The sequence below is a fragment of the Drosophila biarmipes genome, chromosome 2R (genome assembly GCF_025231255.1).
Source record: "Drosophila biarmipes strain raj3 chromosome 2R, RU_DBia_V1.1, whole genome shotgun sequence".
Lineage (NCBI taxonomy): Eukaryota > Metazoa > Arthropoda > Insecta > Diptera > Drosophilidae > Drosophila > Drosophila biarmipes.
In genome coordinates, this window is record NC_066615.1 from 16,043,416 (window position 1) to 16,061,194 (window position 17,779).

Here is a 17,779-nt window from a genome sequence, read left to right on the forward strand (position 1 = left end):
TTTTTATGTCGCAGCTGCAGTTACCTGGAAGCCATTATCACCTCCCCTTTGGAAACTGTCTTCTAATCTGATTATGTCTCTTTATGTTTTGCTGGCTAAAGGATTCCGAAGAATTGGAAAAGCACAGAAATCATATACAGCTTTTATGGTGATTCCTAGTCGCAGTCGCCAAATTGCGGGAATTATTTGGCAGTAAGGCGAAGTTACTTTTAAATGAGTGCCCCATTATATATTTATTGTAACAATTTGTAAAATTCTTAAATAAAACTTATGTAATGCTTTAGAGCCAAGAGATAACAATTTCTGATCAATAATAGTTAGTTTTCACATTAGAAAATAGTTATGAACTCTTCTTGACGTCTTTCGGTGCTTTAAAATCCCTGGAATACGAGTTACATTTTAATTAGTGCTTATTAAATGATATTATGCAAAATGCGGAGAGACCATCATGTAATACGGTGTTTTAGGTATTTTAAAAGGAGATTAAAGTTCTCAGAAATCCAAAGAATTCTTTGGATGCTCGGAAATGCTTGGAATTAGAATCAAATTTGGTTTTAAGCTAACCATTTTCATATTGGAAGGTGAAAGGCGAGCTCTTCTTTGGCTGCTTTTTAATTATATATATATATTGCAAAATTCTGAGAGACCATCCTATATCAGTGCACATTCTTAGGTATTATGAAATGAGATTAAAATTCTCGGAGAAACAAAGATTTCTTTGGCTGCTCTGAGTGCTAAGGGTACCTTTAATAGACCTCTTTGGGCACCTCGATCCACTGTGCCCCACTCCGCCGACACACAAATTAGTTTTAACCAGCCCCTGTCACGCTGCGGTGAGCCCCATTGTGCTGCCACCATCGCGGCTGCCGATTAAGTGCGTCGTCTTGGAGGAGGGCCAAGTACCCATGGGGCCAGGGGAACGATGGTACTATATAACTAGAACTGGAAGCAGGAGTCGCAGCTGCTGCCTGTTGACATTTCAGTGCCTTTCAGCCGAATGTTTGCATTGCAGGGGTCCCGCCTTAGGTGGGGATGTGGCGTGTGAAGGGGGAAATGTCTTCTAATCAACATCTAATTATACCGCTCTCCACTCTAATGAAGGTGAGCCAAGCCATGCATGATTGATGATTGATAATTACGGGGGAGGGGCCCTGCGACCCATCCGAAATCAAACATCAACATCATCAGCTCGCAAATCTATGCCAAAAACACAGGGACTAATACTAACGCCTGGCTGATGCTGTTTCTCTTACTGTTTGTGATTGTGTTTGTGTGAGATGCAACATGTGATACACTGTCCTAGTTCCGCGTCCCTTACTGCGTTGTTATGCAACACAATGGCACACATAAACGCAGCGGGAGGTGGCAAGGTTGGGCGGGTGTTGCAAAAAACATTGAGATTGAGCGACACCCAGAAAAGCTTCGCCCAAAATAACACTCAAAAAGCAGGCTCAAGCTTCGCCAAGCAAAATAACTCAAGCTTAAGCAGCGCTTAAAGTCCCGAACTTAAAGCTATATCCTTAAAGTATAACACAAGCTTACAGGACTCGAGAGCTTTCTTCGAGAGCCTTTCTACAGCGTCACCAGTGTAACAGCAAAGCTTTTCTAACAGCAACACATGGAGGTCCCTTAAAAGGGGTTCCAATAAAAAACACACACTAGCATTCCATAACCAATATTTTTGTACAACCATGCAAAACTCAGGCTTATACCATATTCGTATAACCAAAGTTTTGGGTTATAGCCTGTTTTTTTTCGAGAACGTCTACTTACATTTCGTTAGGTGTTCTAAATTTGCAATATAACAAAATAAAACACAGTACAGAAAGCATTAGATAGGTCGCCATCATTCTTTATCGATAAGGTCTTAGTACTTAGTTTGCTTAAAATAATGCATAATTACAATGTCTGTACTGCTGCAATTCTAGGATAATAACGAGGCGCATTTCATAAATTATAATATGATATAATTATAATAGGCATAATAACTTGTTCCATTAGAGTAACAATCACTTAATATCTTAAAGTCGAGGTACTGTAATTTATTTAATACCAAAGCTCTTTGGTATTTTGGCAATAAACTTAATGGGTAGTTCTCTTTGGGGACTTACCCATATCATCAATAATCGGAGCCATACGCAAAGTAACCCCAATCAACATGAGGCACATGAGCAGTAGCAAGCAGGCGGTGGCAATTATTGTCCAGCGGGCGCGCTGAGACAGATCATGAGGATCGATTACCTGGGAGGATACACATAATATATAATCAATTACAACACTTTAAATGAGAACATAACCCACCTTGACAACCTCAGTGTCCAAGTCCTGCACCAGAATTTTGGGTTTTTTGTGCCGATGTCGTTTTTTGTGGCGATGCCTGTGGATGGTAAATTGAATAAACTATATTACGGGCGATACCAAAGAGCCAAACTTCCCCAACTTAAATTGATTTTAGAGGTTGTGCCAAGGAAATTACTTGCTGGCTTTGGAAAAGCATACATAAATTGATTAAGTGCTTCGCAGAGGAAACAAAGTTTCAGTTGTGTGGCAATGCTTCTAATGCTATTTAATGATTATTTCTGGCACAAATTTTGCACATTAATCTATTTAGCCTGTGTGCCTGAGCATCTACCTCCCCTGCTGGCCGCACATATGTGGGCTCCACCTGCAGCAGAAGCTTAAACATATTTGCTCTATTTCCGTTTGGGTTTTGCAAAACTTCCGCATTACAAAGCTGCCGCAATTTCCCCTGCACCGCAGCAGCACTCGCTACAAGCAACATGGCTCGATTTTTGCAACGGAAGTTGCTCCTGGCGATGGGCGGAAAGGGAGAAACGGAGAAATGCAGAGAGCCGAGGCAGAAACAACATCAGACATCGTCCTGCTGACAGTCAATGCCATTGTGCCACCCAACCACCCATCCACCCACCTGAACCACCCAAATCCCCGGCCTTTTCCGCCCCGCCCCCGCAAAATAGTCGCACAAAGCTTGTCAATCAATTTTTGTCTGCTCAACGTCACGCGAAGCTCCCGAGGGAAATGTGGGTGGGGTGGCGGCGAAAAAAGGAGGGCAACGCATTAGGGCACATTTGGCAAGCGCAATCGCCGAAGCACACCGCCAATCGGCAGGACATTTATTAGTGCAGTCCAAGGACATGGCGGGTCCTTTGTGGCTGCACCTGTCCTAGCTGTCCGACTGAGCAACCATTCATCCATCAGCTTACGCTATTATTTATGTGCTCTCCGATCATTTCTTTCTCAACTCAAGCCGATTTTGGCCTGGCCATCAAGGACAATGTGTCTTGCTGGCTGAAAGGATTTGGGGGGCTGGCCAATGACCACTCACCGATGCTTTCGACGATGCCGCTGATGACCACCACTGGGCACCATCTGCTCAAGGTCGTCGATTTTATCGGCATCCAGGTCCAGGTCCAGGTCCAAGTCCATGTCCAGCTGCAGGTCGCAGGGCGAGTCCTCGCCGTAGGGGCATTGTCTGCGGATAATAAATCACATTAGCTGAAAGTATGACTTATTCCTAGAAAAAAGTATTTAATATATGGATTATTTGGCTGCACAGGATTTAATTTAATGGCTTTTCAATTTAGCCTGATTAATGTTTTAATGAACTACCTGCTAACAACCATTAATATTCGTTTAAGCCACCATAACGAAAATAAAGACTATCACTTAACTTAACTAGTGGATAATTTACTAGAGGCTTAAATGCAAAAAATCATTAATTTTTGTGGATTTTACTAGCATTTGGTTTTTAATCTAAGTTAAGTAGATTTATCATTTAGAATAGTTTGATTTGCAAAGACATGTTATTTAATGGAATGGTTTTGGAATTTAAGCTACGAAATTACTTAAGGTTAAAATATGAAAGTAGGCATAAGTAAGTTGTTTATTACATTTTTATTCCCTTGCAGAGGGTATAATGATTTCAGTCAGAAGTTTGCAACGCAGTGAAGGACACGTTTCCGACCCCATAAAGTATAGGTATATATTCTTGATCAGCGTCACAAGACGAGTCGATCTAGCCATGTCCGTCTGTCTGTCCGTCCGTTTCTAAGCAAACTAGTCTCTCACTTTTAAAGCTATCGGTTCTTAGTTCTGAATTTCGAATTAAATTTTATCAAAATCGGACGGCTATATCATATAGCTGCCATAGGAACGATCGGAAAGATAATAGGAAACATATAACATATAACCTTATCAGCTTGAAAATAACATTTTTTAATTAGTTCTGAATTTCGAATTAAATTTTATTGGTGGGAAATAGTGTGAAACAAATTATAGCTTTGGGGCTTTTTGACATATTATCTTATAATATTGGGAATATACATTTTTATACTTTTAAGAATTTCGAATTCAATTTAATAAAATTATTGATTACTTTTTATACCTGCAAGGGTATACAAGCTTCGGCTTGCCGAAGTTAACTTTCTTTCTTGTTTATAATACAAATAAATATGATTCTTTTAACTATTATTAGTATTATCATAAATATAATTTTAAAGTAAAGTAATAAAAAAAAGTTGTTAAACTTGGGAATATGACAAATTTTCTAAGCGAATACAAAATTAAGAAATGCAAAAAAGGTTTTAATAACTAATAATAAAGACTATTTTCTACAACAAAATCTATCTATATTTCCCCATCCTTGAATCAAACTTACATGGGCTGCTGAGTGTCCGGATTGATGCCGAGCACGTGCACGTAGTGCTGGAGACCACTGGGCGTGGGATAGACCAGCGCGGGGTCCGAGCAGCGATGATGGCGCTCTGGGGGAGATGGGTGAGATGAAGGGATAAGAAGAACTGAATGATTGAGGTACCCTCCTCCATTTCGGCTCACTGTCACTTACTGTACTTCCGCTTCCGCCGGCGGTACTCGTCATCGCTGCCCGTGCTCTGGGCCGTTGTCCTTGCTGCGGACGAGGAGGCGGGCACCGCAGAGGGCCTAAAGGGTTCGGCCGGCTTCTCCTTCGGCTTCGTTGCACTACAGCAGCCGGTGGCGGCCACACTGGAGCCCGTCGATGTGGAGGTTATCCGGTGCAGCTTGTCCGGCATCAGCGCCCTCGTCCTGGCCCTCTGCTCGCTCTCGCCCTCCTCCATGGTAATCACCACAGCACTGGGATCCATGCCATATGGCGGACGCACCGCCAGCAGTCCAGTGCTCCGGGACTTGCGGCGCTCCTGAATCCTGCTGCCCGTTGCCGGGGGCGTATTTGCATAGCTGGGCGTGGCATGCAGCGACTGGGAGTCGCTTTGGGCCAGCACCGTGCTCACCGTCACATTGGCGCTGTCCTCCGAGGTGTTCTGGCGGGAGAAGTACCGGGTGTAGGCCTCCGCCCCGCCCACTCCAAAGTCCCCAGCTGCCCCGCTCTCCGTGCAGGATAGCTGCTTGGGCAGGAGTCGTCTTCGCTGGGGCAGCGGGGCGGGCAGCGTGTCAATTTCCAAGGCCACGTGGGGTTGCAACTGTTGCTGCTGCAATTGCAACTGCGTCTGAGGCTTGGCCAAACTGGAGGGAACATTGATGTGCAGGCGCTGGGGAATGCAAAAAAAATTAAGTCTCGTTTGAAACTTTACTAAACACCACATAGGGCATTTGAAATAGGAGTAGCTCATAGAGAACTATAAAGAATATATAGTCAATAGCCTTCCTACTGGATACCCGTTACTCATCTAAGTGCGAGGGAGATAGAGATATGCTTGCATCAAATCGGTTGCTTTCCAGTTTACTTTATTTGCTTATAACTTTGTTCTTAATGGTCTGAATTAAACTGTTTTTGGCAAGTAGATAAGTATTGACTTTCCGAATAAAATCCTATTTAAAATTTTACAATATTTTAAACAGGTTAGAGTTTTGTTATTGAACTGCGCTCGGCACTCTGCTGAAATAAAATTGCACTATCCTCAAATACATTCCTACATGAAAACCAAAATAAGTTTATAAAGAATAAGGCTTTAAAAAAATGCTCCCAAAAAATTGTATTTTCACAATAAATATATCACCTTGGTCCGATTGACCAAGCTTTTCGCAATATAAATATAAAAAGTACACAAAAATGAACCTGTACTGTAAGAAATATTGATTCTTCAACTATATATAGGTAGATTATAATGTAAAATTAGTACTCACCCCTTGCTGAGGCGACTGCATCGGAAACGAGCGCACCACGTGCCTGGGAAAGATGGGGCTGCACTGGGCGCTGATGGACTTGGCCTCCAGGATCCTCAGTCGCTTGGCCAGTCGCACCCGCTCCCTCGACTCCGCCTCCATGCCGGCGGGGACAATCACCTCCGCTCCGCCAAAGCTGACGGTGCAGCGGGAGCTGCTGTACGAGAGGCTCTCCAGGCTGCCGCGCAGCGAGGCGGTCAGGCTGTCGTCCGCCAGCGTGGAGCTGTGGAGGACGCCTCCGGCGCCCGAAGAGGTGCCTCCTCCCGTAGCGGTCACTGTGGCAGTTGCTGTGGCAGTCGTCGAGGTATTGTCGTGTCCGGAGATCGGGGGCAGTAGTTCCGATTCGCCGTTGATCGTTGTGGAATGTTTGGCGGGAAGCTGGGTCCTCGATCTCACCTGCTCCTGCCCCAGACCCTCCTCCACGGAGCTCATGGATCTCCGCTCTGCATCCAAGTCCACCTGGTGTGCCGGCGTGTGGGTCTGGGCTCGAACTAGTAAACTGTGGCTATGCCGATGCTGCCGGTGCTGGGCTCCCGAGGAATTGCTCAGTGTGCTGGCCAGACTGTCTTCCAGGTTCTCCGTCCGCTTCGCATGAGATCGCTGCAAGCTGGCCAAGGAGCCGGAGGCCTCCTCAATCTCATCCGTCCGTGCCTTTCCTTTTGTCTTGGCCTTGGTCTTGCCGCCACTGGTGGCTGCTGGCGATTGATGCTGCTCCTCCGCGGGCGGGGTGTCCTCCCTGCTGGAGCGGCGACTGGAGCTGCCAAATAGTTTCCTGGGCAGAAAAATGCGACCGATAGACTTGCGCTTGCGTCGCTTTGCCCTCTTGTGCTCCTCGTAGTCCCGCTTGAGGGCCTGCATCTTGTGCTCCACCAGGGTGCTGAAGACAGCCTCGTAGGTGAGGGCCCGTTGGAGATCCAGCAGCACATCGTTGGTGGAGACGGCCTTGTCCAGTTTGGTCAGCAGCTGCAGGGACTCGGCTCCACTCCCACTGTCACCACTCTTGCTATCGTCCGCATCCGCCATGTTGGCTTATGGTACGGATGGTAGGTGGTGGCTCTGGCCCAGACTCGGGATCTGGTGGTTGGAGGCGGTTGTTGCTGCTCTTGCTGCTGGTCTTGTTCTTGTCGCCTATTTGCATTCTACTCGACGCGTTGACACGTTGATCGGTTTGTTTTGTCCTCGGGGTTGTGGTGGTGTTTCGGCTCCTCCTGCTGATGCCCCCGGCCCGTCATCTGGACGTCTTTGGATGCGTCAGTGTCATCGCCGCCGCCCCCTGGTTAGCTTGCCTCGTGGTCCTCCTCCACCACCCCGCCCTCGTCAATTGCCTTTTCAACGGATTCCCTTTTGTGTGTCACGATGGCATCAAGTGGCGCTTAAAGGCGACGGCTGCACCTGCAACAACAAGAGCAAGAGGCAGCAGAACATTAGACAGACTCTGACACTCGATTCAATAGACAATCATCGCCCAATATCCTTTGCCCGCTTTACACTACTTTCCCCCAATTCAAGGACTCACAAAAGATTCAGGAGGGAGGAGTATCCACCCACCCAGGACAGCTTGCCAATAGTTTTGCTCACTTTTCTGGCTCGGATTCGCGTCTGCCTCCATTATGCATGAGTGTAGCAGATTTCAACTTGTTGCACGCACATATTTGTGGGGGAAAATATACACACTCATGCGAACAGGACCCCAATACACGCGAGGGACGGCATCCATGGCATCCTAGCAGAACTCAATGTCGAGTGGTCAGTGATGACCCACATTCCGAGGGATTTTTCTGCCCGGAATTCGGAATGCGAAAAAATGGAAATTGTAAGGGAATATAATTTAGAGACTGGATGAAATATATTTCTCTATTACAATTCATACCAATTTAACAATAAGTGCTTCACATACAATGTGAAATGTGGTTATGTTTTCATCTTGAATATTACATTACTTTTATTTTCGTAATTCATGGTATAATACATTTAAACAAAATAAAACAATAATAAATAGGGCATTTTGCAAACAAAACTTAGGATACAAAAATAAAATAAAGTAAAGTAAAGTATATAAAAAAAGTATAATAATTGATGTATAATGGCTCTGCTTCCTAAGTACAATATACGCCCTTCTCGGCGATTCTCATTATTCCAGTTAGGGTAACTTAAATAGTAATTTGGAGAATTCAAATAAACTGATCTTCATTAACTTTCGAGATAGAGAGGATATCGCAAATTCCCTTTTCCAAGTAACACACCAAATGCCAAATCTAAGCGGTCATCACTGAGGCAAACAAGTGAATCGAGAGTATCGGGCTATGACAGGTAAGTGGGAGTGCGAGTTACTGTTAAAGCCCAGGCTCTCAGTTGCCGTGTGAAATGTGAGTATATATATGTATGTATAGGAGCTGTGGGCCCTAGGCCCGTGGGAAAATGGCAGCGACAGGAGTCCCTTATGGCCTCCAATGCGCTTTTTGCCGCCCTTCGTACCATATGCATGTATAAGTATGCATATAGACCGAATAAAAACCTACAATGGAAATGGATATTGTTTTCATTTCCGCAGTGCATAGTCGCTATTGCAATCTCAGTCGCATGTTCGTGAATGTCGACGCCAGCTCTGATGCAAATGGCACACAAAAGGGTCGCCACAATAGGCGCCATCAACAGCAGGAGCAGCGGCAGCCCCATCATCTAAAAAATGATTAAATGCAAAGTAGAAGAAAATAATGCACAACAATGCTCGAACACAACATGCAAAGGGCGGAGCAGACCCTGAATACTGGAGCCCTGAAATCCTAAGTCCTGCCATGACTAGCGTGACTCTGGAAATCCTGAGGCAATCGCTAATTAAACGATATGGTTGGGTAATAGAAAAAGTTGAGGCCGCCAGTTTGCATAAATTTCAGTTAACGGGATCAATAACTTGGCCCAGATGCACACAGCCGCACACTGAGAGAATGAGGGACACAAAATGATATTTACATCTCTGCTTTTAGCGGTTCTTTGGAAATAATTGTCTCTCTCTGTGATTTTCACAATTGCAAGAAACAACTTCGAAAGTAACTAACGTTAATTACCTGTATAATGCCTCTACTTTCTGACACAAACTTGTATCTCCATTTCATTTCCTTAAAGCGCCTTTCTCTGCGCTTCTCAACCCTTGAAGATAAGTAACATAAAATGTAACTTATTGTTTTGCATCCTTGTATCACAAATTCGTTTCAAATTCTCCCCATCTGCTCTGACACAAATAACAAGGACCATTGAACAAAAGTTAAACCACCACCCCGAACAAAACTTGTGTGAATAACCTGTAAGGCAAAGATGAACCGAAATCGAATTACCTGAACTGGCTACTCTGAAAACCTAAGCGAGTCATACACAGACATTCACCTTGATCCCTTTGGGATTTGCCTGAAAATTGGCTTAAAGCCATTCACTGACCACAGAACAATTTCAATGAATCCAATCCTCGAAGCGGGAGAACGACAACAATAACAATTTTTGTGAGTGCACACAGCCTAAGCGTCTTATCTCTGGCCCAAAACACAATATCCAACCAGCCAGGCGTGCAAACAATCTAGGCAAATGAAAACCAGAGGACCGGGGATGTAGGAGCGTTGGGGAAAATGGGGGAAAAATCAGGGGGTGGCAAACACACACGCATAAATCCAAACAAAGACCGCATGCCTCATAGCCAGGGCCATTGGAACTACCTACTACCACCTACTCCGTCTCAGTTTCAGTTTCAGGCGGTACGAAAATAAATCATCCGAGGACATAAAACGAAGCCAGGCAAAAATTATAACTGTTGCTGCCACTGCCGCAAAAGTAAATAACAGTTAACAGCGGCAACATCTGTTGTTGTGGCACGCGGCGGCAGAGGAAAATTCAACAGTTGTGCAGAAGCAGAGGAAAACGGTCCGAGAGAGAGCACTTTCTCCGCTTTCTCTCTGCGCAGCTGCCAACTTTTTGGCCATCCGAATGTTTGGGCCACTGTTAACACTTTCTGCTTGTTGCTGGCTCTGCTAATTCAAGGAATGTTTGCCTCCCACGATCTCCCAGAGGGTGTGTGTGTGTTTATAATGGGACATCTGAACTTTTTAGCCAAGTAGTTGACAGTTTTTTCCCCCGTTTCCATTAGATTTATGTGATTGTATTCGGTGGCTTGTGCGCTCGCCGGGAGTAACTTTCAGGGCTGCCGAGTTTGGTGTCAATGGCAAGCCCAACAAATGCCTAATTGGCGACACACATCGCCTGGTTGTGAGTGGTTTCAGTTTTAGTTTGCGTTGAATGGGTTTATTTAATAACGGCACTAGGATAGGAAAGTTGGGAGAGCTCATCTTAATCTAGCGTTAAAATAAAGTCGGGACCACAGTGGCATGGTTTTTGTGGCATAAACCGTTCAAAATAAGATTTAAGTTGTTTCTATTATGTTTTGAATGAGTTCATATTATGATTAATTATACTCGTATAACTAACAATTGACATTATACATATGGAGTAGAGGACGGGATATGGAGCCTTCCCTATATTAAAGGGTTTTTGCTTGGGAGTAAACTATCTCAAGGCCTTTAAAAAGTCATAAACGTATGTAGCTATACATGTAGAAACTTTTAGATGTAAGCCTTAAGTACATACATTTCTAATTAAAATTACATACAAATTTCAACTGATATATATTTTTATTATACGAATTAGAATTCAAGATAACATTTTAAAGCTACGTACCCGCTAAACGACATATTAGTTTCTAAAAGATACTTATTTTACAAGTTCTCTTAAATAAAAACATTTTCAAGGCTTTCCAGGAAGTGATGAACAAATACATATTTTTTTAATATAAAAATTATTAAAAATGTAAGTATTGGCAATTTGTTTTTTGCTGTGGTCACGTATTTTTTAGTAGTAGACAGTAGTACCTAATATTAGATATTTTATTTTATAAGTTATCGTAAATTAATAATAAATTCCTGGCTTTTCATGAAATGAAAAGCAAATACAAAAATATACGTTTTATTTGCAGCAATGATCCAATTTAATTCCCTACAATTTCGTGGGCCACCCAAATGACAGAAACGGATCTAGATTTCGCACGTTTCCGTGTCGTATACGTGATAATCAAGGGCATATCGCGTATTCCACGATGGCCAACACCCGGCCAGCGGATGCCCCGAATTCCCCGCCCCAGCTGGTGGGCGCATAAATACGTAATTGTTAGTAATTTCGCAGCACAATTACCCGCGCTCAAATCAGGAATGGAATAGCAAATGCAAATTCGCCGGAGTTGCAGCCGGATGGAGAAAGATAGCAGAGAAAGCAAAACCGGAGCTGGCGAATACTTAAATTTAATCAAGCTCCAGATGCCCGATAATATATATGCGAAACTGGATACCCCAAAACTCTCGGCCTGGGGCATTCAATTATTGACGCCCGCTTTTCGCCGTTGTCCTTCGCACATTTTTCGGTTTCGCCAACCGATGCAGCCCAAACATAACAAAATACACAAAACGAAAAACGAAAAACGCTGTTTGGCAAATAAAACATGCACATGGCTTAAAACACATGACACCGAAACGAGAGACGTCGGTTGGTCCGACCAAGGAAAAAAAAGCTGCAAAAGGACACGAAAATAAAGCTAAAAACAGCGTCCTGTGCCCCCCCACAGCTCACTTTTCACTGGCACGACCTTTGAAATTAGAGTTCTGAGATGTGCGCGACGTAAAGTTGCTGTGTCCGTGTGAGTGAGAAAGTGAGGACAAGAACAACACACATTCAAATGAGTCCTTGGCCGCAACGAGCTGCAGCAAAAAGGACCACCCGGCACCCGGGCAGCCCCCCGCATCAAGTGCAACTGCAACTGCCATGGCCCAGCAGCCATCAGCGTGTCAGATAATTAGTGAAAACTGTCTGTGAAGAAACGTCCGTCTGCCGCCAGGTCCATGGGACCAGCGTGAACGTGTATATTCGGAGGCACAGCCACGGATACAGAGGCAGGTTCGGATACAGATACAGATCTGCATCCATGTCCACGTGCATGTCCACGGCCCTGGCAATGGCAACAGCTGAAATTCTGAACAGCTGAACATGAGAGAGCCCGTGTTAACCGAAGACCAGTACCTTGGGTGATGTGCCTCTGATCTGTTTGTCTAAATACTATCCCAAATACCATACTATAACCTTTTATACCTTTTTGAAATTGTTTAAGCTTTATGTTATGCATATTTACACTAATTTATATTATTTTTTATAAATATATTAATTAATCTAATAGGTATTTATTGAACATTGTAATATTCTTGTTCTCCCTTACTTTAACAAAAAATATTATGAATAAAAACGATAAAATGCTTTATAACGCACTAGATACTTTTGATATACCTGACAGATAAATCTAATTTTTACCTACAAATTGCCAATTCCTTAAATAAGGTTTAATCCGACTTCCTAAGCAGCACTTAAAAATGTTTTACAATTTTAGAATATAACATATAGTTGGACTAACACTACTCGTAGTGAGACTCGCAGTATTCACTCTAGTTAGCGTATTTCTAGACTAAATGCAATAGAAACCTTTGCAGGCTTACGTGACCCTCACTCGTTTCCCACCCAAATGAAGTAATTTAAATGCAGCAAAATAAATAATTGGAGGAATGCTGTGCAATTATTCCGGACCCTGATCCCATGGTGTAATTCTGCCTTTTGTGGAGCGTCTGAAATGCAGGCTGACAGTTTTATGACACAGAGGCTCGTATGCATGCCTTTGCGACACTTTGGTGAGTGTGTGTGTGTGGGTGTGTGTTGCAACAGTGGTGACTGTTGCTGTTACAAGGAAACTGTGACAACTGTGGACATGGTAGCCCTCCTCCCTCGCCCAGCTGATGTGCTGCCTCAGCTCAAGTTCAGATATTCCCAAAGTGCTGCAGGGATCTCGGGTTTCCTGACCCGACCTTGAACCCCGTTCGCAGTCCTACCCAAATGGGGCTCACATGGCGTATGCGTAATGGTTCACCCATGGGGGAATTCGGGCCTTGGAATGCGTCGCGTCTTGTTTATTTATCGAAGACAGGCCGAACCGCTCGTATTTATAGACCTTTCAGAAATACATCAGCCTGTGATTCGGACTGTTTCACCAGTCGATATCGCACAAATCAAACTATCAAATGGAGATTTTTGTTTTTCGGTGTCGGGGTTGATATAAACACACACGATTCCGAACTAAATATTTACACGTCGTTTTCTGTTTTCATTCCATGTTTGTTCGCCGTCGCGCCCTCTTTTCCTTGGACCGCTTTTCCTTTGTATTCCGTTCCGCTTTCCTCGACTCCGTCCGGTTTCGGTTCGATTTGGTTTCGGTATTGTGCGTTTGGCATTTTTATGAATGGCCCCCGGCTCTTCTGGGCTTCCCAGCGAATTATATTGTCTAGGCAGGAACAACAACAACAGGGGCGAACGAGGCGAAACCAATTAAATATATACCATTTACTTTTCCGGTTAATTTTTGTGTTTAATTTACCCGCTGTCGTACAAGATGTACGCAGAGAATTCAGCAAGATTAAAATGGAAAAGGGCAAATATTGCGTATACGCATGGAGGCCCACATAATTGGAAGCCCAGCCCAGTCCGATACAACCCAGTCAAGTTGCCCTTGTCCGGTGAAACAGAAAGGTCGGTGGAGGAAAATAGGAAAATAATGAAACTCGCATTCCATTAATTTCCATTGAAAGTCATGAGTGCCTTCGATTGCCAATGCCCTTTAATTGGAATTGGGTGTGTAGATTATAGAGTGGGATTGGGAAAACAATCTATAACTTTTACCTTGCCAGGTTAAGTTTTGTTCTTTAAGGTCAAGTCTAAGCATCAAAGTTAATAAAGAAATATAGAGACTTTTAGTAATACAGATGTGATTTCAAAAGAACCGAAGCCAAATATAGAATATCCGTATAACTAAATTTGTAACAAAACTAATGTGGCTCTTTTTATAAATTACGTCGCAGTCAACTTGAATATATAAACAAACTCTTCTTGTTTTCTCAGCTAAAGTACCAAGTAAAAATAAATATTATAATCTTTCAATTTTCTATCTTTTTTTTCAATCTTTTTTAATTGAACCTCCCTTATAGTGGCCATATTAGTATATATAGGCTATCCATTACTCGAACTTATTTGGTGGCAATTAGGGAAGTTCCTCTGTATATATAATTAGCCAAGTACCAACAATACTGTGCCTGACACATAAAAGTGCTTATTGGGGGTGATTGTCCCCCAAGTATAACAACATGTCCAATAAAGTACAACAATTTTTCAGGATTAGTAAAAACTCATTACTTCGAATGATTTATCACTACGAAAATGATCTGAAAATATCTCAGGAGCATTAAATCCTAGTTGCATGCCACCAACAAAACAGTTAAGCCAGCCACTCGCAGTAAACCCAAAATATATGGGGCAATCATTTTTATTGACTCTGCGAGAGCAAGATACTTTCGGCTCGGGGAAAAAGTAGCGCTGCAGTATTTATATTGTTGTTTTTAAAATTGGCTGGCATTGTGCCGTTGGTGTTGGTAATGGCGCCACATTTGTTCACGCTCCCAAAACCGAACAGGAAGCAGGGGAAATGGTGGAAAGCACTGGGGCAGCACTCAAATGACAATCGATTTGCGAACGCAAAGAGCGTAAATACAAATCAAATATGCATTACACAATTGGCCTGGCCAGGATTGGTTGTTGTGGCCGTTCTGGTCGGACCTTGGCCCGTACTTTCAAGTGGAGTCCACTGAAAGTTCGCCCCTTTTTATGCCCCTTACTCGTAGAGTAAAAGGGTATGCCACATTAGTCGGAAAGTATGTAAAAGGTAGAAGAAAGCGACCCTATAAGGTGAAGTAAGAGTTAAGATTTAATATGCCGACTTTTAAACAGTTTTATCCATTTAACGTTTAAGCCTGTTTAACGCCCATATTTTTAAATATTTAGTAATGTAGGTGTAAGGATTTTGTTCTGATCATAAATACCCATTTGCATTCCAAAAATTGTTTAAATCGGACTATTCCTTGCAAAGTTATAAGCAATTAAAGTGCGCTATCTCGGGAACAGCACATTTGCTGCACGCATATCTCCATCTCCTTCGCACTGCCTTTATCAGACTAACAACTATCTATTAGTCGAGGCGGTCCACTGCAGAGTTCTTTTCTGTTTTTTGTTGCCTTGCCCCGTGTCCCAGAAAAGTTCGCCCTGGCATTTGCCCATGTTTTACTTGCGGGTAATGCCCAAACACTTGTAATTTTAATGGTCCCGGGCTATGAAACAGCATTTTCGACGGAAAAACAGAAGAATTAGGCGCACTGGCAACATCTGCCATGGAAACTTTCTCACGCATTTTTAGTACTATTTAATTGCTGGCATTTAACGGTGCTTGGGAAAACAGGGGGAGGGAGATGTGTGGGAGCTTTGCCCCCGCTAAGCTATTAATTAGAACGCTCACATACACGGAAACACACCCACACTCACCGCGAAACTGGCGAAATTTATAGCTTTTTATCGCTGCAACAAGTTTATCTCGTCTTCCTGCTAACGGATGCTCATTACGACCCTGGCTGGGATAAATGGATAAATGGCCGAATGGATGGATGGCTGATGGCTGATGGCTAATGAAACCCTGTGACTTCCCTTTCAACAGCCACCGATATCCTGCTGAGCTTTGCGCAAAAATACTCACAGATTCCAGCGGGTAAACAACATTTTTTTTCTATTCCCGATTCAGCGCGCTGCAAATAATTGTGAAGCTACCGAAATCACGTATTTATTGAGTGGTTAATGGAGGAAAACGACCTCTGGGGGTGAGACTTTATCTGCAATTTTGAATTGCAATTTTCGACATTTTTAAAGTGCCAGGTTGTGATTTAGTGATGACATTTCGGGAGAATGAAGAGGCTAATTTGATTTTCAATTGACATAAATCTGTTTCCCACTCTGCTATTCATGATGAGCGTGTGAACTGCTCTTTTGAACTGCTATCAAATGTCATTGGAATATGAATTATACAGGTGGTTTCTAGCAGTAAATTATTTTTATCTTCAACATTTCTTTTTGTGTGGCTTATTGGAATAGCTATAAAATATTCAACAGTGGTTGATAATTAAAACAAGGTAGGCGGGAAGAATTTAAAGGTAAATGTTTTCAAGAGGTTTCACTCATTTAACATTAAAAAGGCAATAATTTGATTTATTTTACTTAATTACTCGACCCAAATAAATGCTAAAATACCTAAAATATTACCAATCAGAAAATATTGGAATATGTAAAATATCCTATGTTTAATTACTATATATTTTTCCATAAATGATAAGTTTAGTTAAATAATCAACAAGGGCCAATAAGGATACCCAGATATTAGCATTTATGGAGCTAACAATATTTATCTGGGCCCTTCAAATGAGTTAACCATTTTCCCGTCTGCATTTCAATAGACCGAAGAAAGTCGCTGACAATCGAGGCAGAAATCTCATATCGATTGGAAATCAGGCAGGACCTGGCCACTCACCCTTTCTGTTGAAATCCAATTTTAGCATTTCGCTTCAGCCTCGCACTTGCTGCAAGCTTAAAGTGGCATTTATTAAGGCCAACACCCCAAGAGCCACAAAAATACGAAATGCGAAGGCTTTGGCGCAGGGATAAGCGTGTGTGAATGCGACCTAAGCAGAATGTTTGCTTATGTGGTGTATCTGTGTTTATGTTTATGTACGTTGCGTCTTGTTGCAGGCAAAAATGTGCGATAAGGCGGCGGGGGCAAGGAGAAGTCGGCATCAGTTACCCAACAAGCCGAGCCATGGGGCAAAACAGCTTATCCTTGAGATATAAACTGACATTTAAGCAACTCGGGCGTATGCATAGCACTCACACAAGCATAAAGGCACACACACGCAGACACGTGCACAAAAGGCAAACACACAGACACAGACACACACACACACACACAGACGTAACCTTGCAGCACGCGTTTCTACCAAAGGAATTTTCCCGCCCCTGCCACGCCCCGCTTGACTTTTCAGTCAATTGCATTGATGGGAAAAAGTGTGTTAGAGTAACAGGAGCGAAAGAGGGAAATGAGCATGGAAATGGAATAGTTTATTTGGCACTTTAATCCTGAATTACGTGCCACAGATTAGCGCATGGCGGCAAATCAACATTCGGCATCCCCAGGTGGAAAAAGTTCGAGCAATTAAATTAAATTGCATTTATGCATGTCGGCTCACCCACACACACGCACCAGGGCAGCATAAACACACAGATACGCAGCCACTCGCCCACCACCCACACACCCACTCACATGCAGACGGAACACGTGTCGTATGAGCAATCCTTTTGTCTTTGTGCTCGCCTTGTTATTGTTGTTGTGCTGGCTGTGTGCGTTTTTATTGAAATTAAATTGTTCGTGTTAAATTTCACCGCCACAAATTGTCGGCCTGCATGTGTCTGGGTGTCTGGGCGTGAGAGTGTGTGTGTGCTTGTGTGTAAGTTCCTGCTGCCACATTGCACCGTTAGTCAATGTCATGTTGCCCCACGCTTTTTGCACACGGCAAAACTCAGGGATTCCCTTTTTTGACTCGAA

The 17,779-nt window shown here is 43.2% G+C and overlaps 1 protein-coding gene across 2 annotated transcripts in view; it reads right to left on the bottom strand.

Annotated features, from left to right (window-relative positions):
* LOC108036467 (pneumococcal serine-rich repeat protein) overlaps positions 1-17,779 on the bottom strand; it is a 78,700-nt gene that overhangs the window by 53,824 nt on the left and 7,097 nt on the right. For both annotated transcript variants that reach the window (XM_044091779.2, XM_017112642.2), the window contains exons 2-7: positions 6,145-7,575; positions 4,868-5,549; positions 4,679-4,784; positions 3,347-3,493; positions 2,302-2,377; positions 2,112-2,241 (exon numbers count right to left, since the gene is read on the bottom strand). In XM_044091779.2, coding sequence (XP_043947714.1) covers positions 2,112-2,241; positions 2,302-2,377; positions 3,347-3,493; positions 4,679-4,784; positions 4,868-5,549; positions 6,145-7,206 — 2,203 coding nt within the window. In that variant the 5' untranslated portion in view covers positions 7,207-7,575. The remainder of the gene's footprint in view (positions 1-2,111; positions 2,242-2,301; positions 2,378-3,346; positions 3,494-4,678; positions 4,785-4,867; positions 5,550-6,144; positions 7,576-17,779) is intronic.